The 4,576-nt window shown below is 36.7% G+C and overlaps 1 protein-coding gene across 1 annotated transcript; it reads right to left on the bottom strand.

Moving 5' to 3' along the window:
- On the bottom strand, nucleotides 1,851–2,716 carry LOC107613139 (homeobox-leucine zipper protein REVOLUTA-like). The gene is made up of 4 exons (XM_016314997.2): nucleotides 2,483–2,716; nucleotides 2,267–2,372; nucleotides 2,079–2,176; nucleotides 1,851–1,948 (listed from the first exon to the last, which is right to left on the bottom strand). Exons 1-4 carry the CDS (start codon nucleotides 2,584–2,586, stop codon nucleotides 1,936–1,938), a joined length of 321 nt encoding a protein of 106 aa, XP_016170483.1. The 5' UTR covers nucleotides 2,587–2,716; the 3' UTR covers nucleotides 1,851–1,935.

Genomic DNA, 4,576 nt, shown 5'->3' with positions numbered 1-4,576 from the left:
TACAAAAGAGTGAAACAAGAATGAGAAAAAGAGAAGAGGAGGAGGAATAAGGAAGATTTTAAATTATGTAAAATCTATTAAAAAAAATAGTACAGAAATTTCATAATTGTGACGCAAGAAAATTTTTAAATTTGACAGAAACTTTTTTAACATTTTAGAAGTTATCAAAAATGAAAATAACATAAAATATTTTTAATTGTGATGTAGAAAATTTTTTAATTGTGAACAGAAAATTTCTTAACCGTAACACGTAAAATTTTTTAACCAGTTAGAAGTTATCATAAATAAATATTTATGTGTCATTTTCAATTAAATGATGTGCTTTTATTATCATTGAACTAATTGTATAGTATTGAACTCACATATAAGAGATCTAGTCATTGATATAGTAATTGCAACAAATTGATGTATTTTTTGGATGTAAAATATGTTTGAATGTATTTTATTGTTTGAGTGAGTCAATGTTCTTGACTAGTGCGTGGTTCTTTGGGACTTCTTGTGTCGTTCACAAAAAATTCATATATTATTTTCAACTAAATAATGCACTTTTCTTATCATTGAATGGATTGTGTGATACACTACAAGAAAACACTCCTTTTGCCACGCTTTTAAAGCGTGGCGAAAAGCTCAAAAAAGCGTGGCGATAGCTTTTTGCCACGTTTTTTGAGCTACCGCCACGCTTTTTGCAGCCTATTGCCACGCTTTTTCTTTTGCCACGCTTTTTACAACTGGCCACCCATTAAAGCGTGGCCGTATGCGAGAGATATGGCCACGCTTTTAAAGCGTGGCCATATGGGAGATATGGCCACGCTTTTGAAGCGTGTCGATAGGGAGAGATACGGCCACGCTTTTGAAGCGTGTCGATAGGGATAGATACGGCCACGCTTTAAAGCGTGGCGATAGGGAGAGATACGGCCACGCTTTTGAAGCGTGGCAATAGAGAGGTATACAGCCACGCTTTAAAAGCGTGGCGAAAACCTTGTTAAATTAAAAAAAAATTTCTTTTCCTTACTTGATCTTCCTTACTACACTATAAATTTTCAATCCTTTTTTATTACCAAACCTACAAAATTACAATTGAAGATGAAAATGAAGCAAAATTACAACATGATTTAAAACCGGAAAAAAAAAAGATAGATCATCATGACACTAGTTCTTCTTGGCTCCTAATGCAATTGTATGAACTCTTTCAACATCAATCCAAGCCTCTGCAGCCTGCAGAACCAGATCCAAATCTTCATAAAAAACAAAAGGCATAATAAAAAAGTACACAATCGGTGAGTGGCAACAAATAAAACAATGACTCCTTCATCAACCAGAAAAAACTAGAACACCACTTTAAAACACTTGTAGATATGTTAATCAATAGTTACACATTAACACAAGCAATAATTTTAGACTGGAATCGGTTCTAACTGCTTTTGCATTGACTGGTTAATGGAATTTTTTATTTATATTCTTCTAGAAAAAAAAACTAGTGCAAATATTTACTCCTTAAGTATTTAGCTTTGTCCTATGATGTTTGAATGAGGAGTTTCTTACAACCAAATGATTTATAATGCTGTATCTCTAATTCATAATGATCAAGTGTCATTATCTTTTTAATATAATCTTCAAACTTCAGAAATGAACATGATTGGTTGAGATTTTGATGGTGCAATATGCACAGATTAAGTGTATTATGAACCTATGTGCTCCATAAGAGTTGCAACCCCATCGCAAAACTGTAGCAGTTCCATCTCTTTCTATTAGAAATTTAGAACTAGCTAGCTCGATTTCTTTGTATCATAATGAATAATGAATATCAATTATATTTTCTTTTTGTATGTGAAGTAATGAATATGATGTACAATATTGGACCTACCCAAAAGCTTCAACCTATTTGAATTCTTTTGGAATGTATCTTCTAGCTTTCTCTGCCTTAACAAGATGGAGTTAATACAAGGCACTGATAAACAAAGAAAAAGAACAGTTAATGAAAGAAACAATTTCCATTTCCCACAAATTAAAGTTGAACATACATAAACAACACTTAGAGAAAGATTCATTGTTACAATTTTGCAGACTTAATGAATTACCTTCCTCTAAATACCCATGTGATGTCTTTTAAAGCCACCAAAGTTGTTTCCAACATGTCAAGGCCAGCCTGGTTTGCAAAGATGAACACCGGCACCGACTACGATCCAGATAGAGAATCATATATATCTTAAATTAAAGGCTTTCATGGAAATGATGAACTCTACTATGAACAAAACATCTGCCATACCTTCAAAGAACAGCACAAAATGGCATCCTGATGATGCCACAAATGTTTAAGCACTGACTCACTAATGAGAGAATCAGATCTCAGCAACTCTGCCCCCAAATAATAACTGTTATTAGAAGAAAAAAGAACAAAAAAGTGAAGGGCATCATTAGATACTTTTCAAGAATGAATATTCAACAATAAAGCTTGAACACAATACAACAGATGCAGACTTGCCTATAACTGCAGCAGATCCAGTTGGCTAGTGTAAGAGCCTCTGGAGAATCAGGAGAGAGTTTTGAGCCAACTGCCGGGTTTATACCAGATGGAGAAATCGCCATGGCAACCCTCTGCACAGAGAAAATCACACTACGGATGTCTGCTCCATTGCGACGGCGCTGGCTCGGGGATCGACAGTTTGAGAGTTGCAACAGGAATCTCTCATGCTTTAGAAATCTGGATGAAGAGAGCAAGGGATAAGTCAGGACAACCTCCAATAGACACAGTAAAAAACAGCAGCTCTCATTAACACAATAAAAAACACCAGCTGCACAACAGAACCAGAAATCAAATAAATCATCAACAAAAATTCAAAAACAGCAACAAATAATCAACAAAAACTATGAAATCAATAAATCAACAAAAATTCAAAAACAACAGAGCCAGAAATTCAAAAACAGCAGCAGCAGTATAGCAAAGCCATTTTTCATCAATAATTTCAACAAAAACACAAAACCCTGTAATCTTATCCATGATTTCACTTCCAGAAACAGAGTTAATCAACTAAGAACAAGCAAGAATGAGGGTATCAATTAATCATCAAGCAGTAAGCCAGTAACAGAGTTAATCAACATAGAACAAGCCAGTAACTACAAACAAAGCGTTTTCAAGAAGCAGTGGCTTAAGAAAGCAGCAAACAAACACACCTGAGTCGCATAAGTCCGCTGAAAAGGGCTCTTCTCTGCATTGAGCTGAAAGAGAGAGAGAGAGTATGGACATCTTTGAACTGAAGGAGGCCATAAGGTCGCCGAGGTAGGAGACAGTAGGATGAGCGGATTCGATGAGCGGAAGACGAAAATGAAGATTAACAAGATGAAGAAGGGTGAAGGGCTAAGGGCGAGTGACGAAGATTAACAGTGCGATGAGCGGATTCGATGAGCGGTTTCGAGTGACAAAGGCTAAGGGCGAAGGGCGAAGGGTGAAGGGTGAAGGGCGAAGGGCGAAGGGTTCAGGCCGAAGTGCGAAGGGTGAAGGGTGAAGGGTTCAGGGCTAAGGCTAACGGGAGGCGCTCTTCAGGCTTAGGGTTTCGAGTGATTAGGTCTTTGGGTGAAGGGTTAGTGTCTTGTCTTTGGGTTGGAGACCGGGTTGGGGACCGGGTTGGGAGCCGGGTCAGGGGGCGGGTTAGGGTCAATGGGTTGGAGCCCCTCTCGCCACGCTTTTAAAACGTCACTGTTATGCTCTACGGCCACGCTTTTGAAGCGTGGCAGAAAAGCACCTTTTGGCCACGCTTTTAAAGCGTGCCAAAAGCGTAGTTGGATATGGCCACGCTTTGTAAGCGTGGCCGTAATGAAACCCTGTCGCCACGCTTTCAAAACGTCCTTGTTTCCCTTTATGGCCACGCTTTTGAAGCGTGGCAAAAAAAACGTGGCCGTTTCTCTAACCAATTGCCACCCATACAAAAGCGTGGCCGTTGATGCTTTTCGCCACACTTTTGAAGCGTGGCAATAAAAAAGGTGGCCAAATCTCTAATCTATTGCCACCCACATAAAAGCGTGGCCATTGAGCACTTTTGGCCACACTTTTGAAGCGTGGCAAGAAAAAAGCGTGGCCATAGGTCTTTTTTCTTGTAGTGATATTGAACTCATATATAAGTAGTCTAGCCATTCTTATGTCATTTACACATTTAAATATTTTTTGTTGGTTGAGTTAATATTTTGGATTTATGATTCTTTAAAGATTTCTTGTGTCATTTATCAAAAAATTGTGTCATTTTTAATTAAATGATGTAAGAGGAGGAAAAAAAAAGGAGAATAAACTAAAAAAAAAAAAAAAAACAGAAAAGGAAATGAAATTAAATAAAAAAGAAGAAGAAGAAAAAAAAGAACGACAAGGAAAAAAAAAACACATACATATACAAAACTTGGTTGTTAGATTTGGTTACGTAATAAATTTGACTTGTCTAATATTTTCTATTAAAAAAGTTCAAATCCAAAGACAATTAATTTGAACTTAGGTTCTAAGAAGAGTAGGTAAGGATAATTATTCCCGCCACAAGTTAACAAAAGTATAATATTAGAAGGCAAGTCTAATTTTACATCACTAATTAATCAA

This window comes from Arachis ipaensis, chromosome B08 (assembly GCF_000816755.2).
Source record: "Arachis ipaensis cultivar K30076 chromosome B08, Araip1.1, whole genome shotgun sequence".
NCBI lineage: Eukaryota > Viridiplantae > Streptophyta > Magnoliopsida > Fabales > Fabaceae > Arachis > Arachis ipaensis.
Note: the sequence above shows the minus strand (reverse complement) of the source record. Positions and strands in the feature narration are given on the sequence as shown.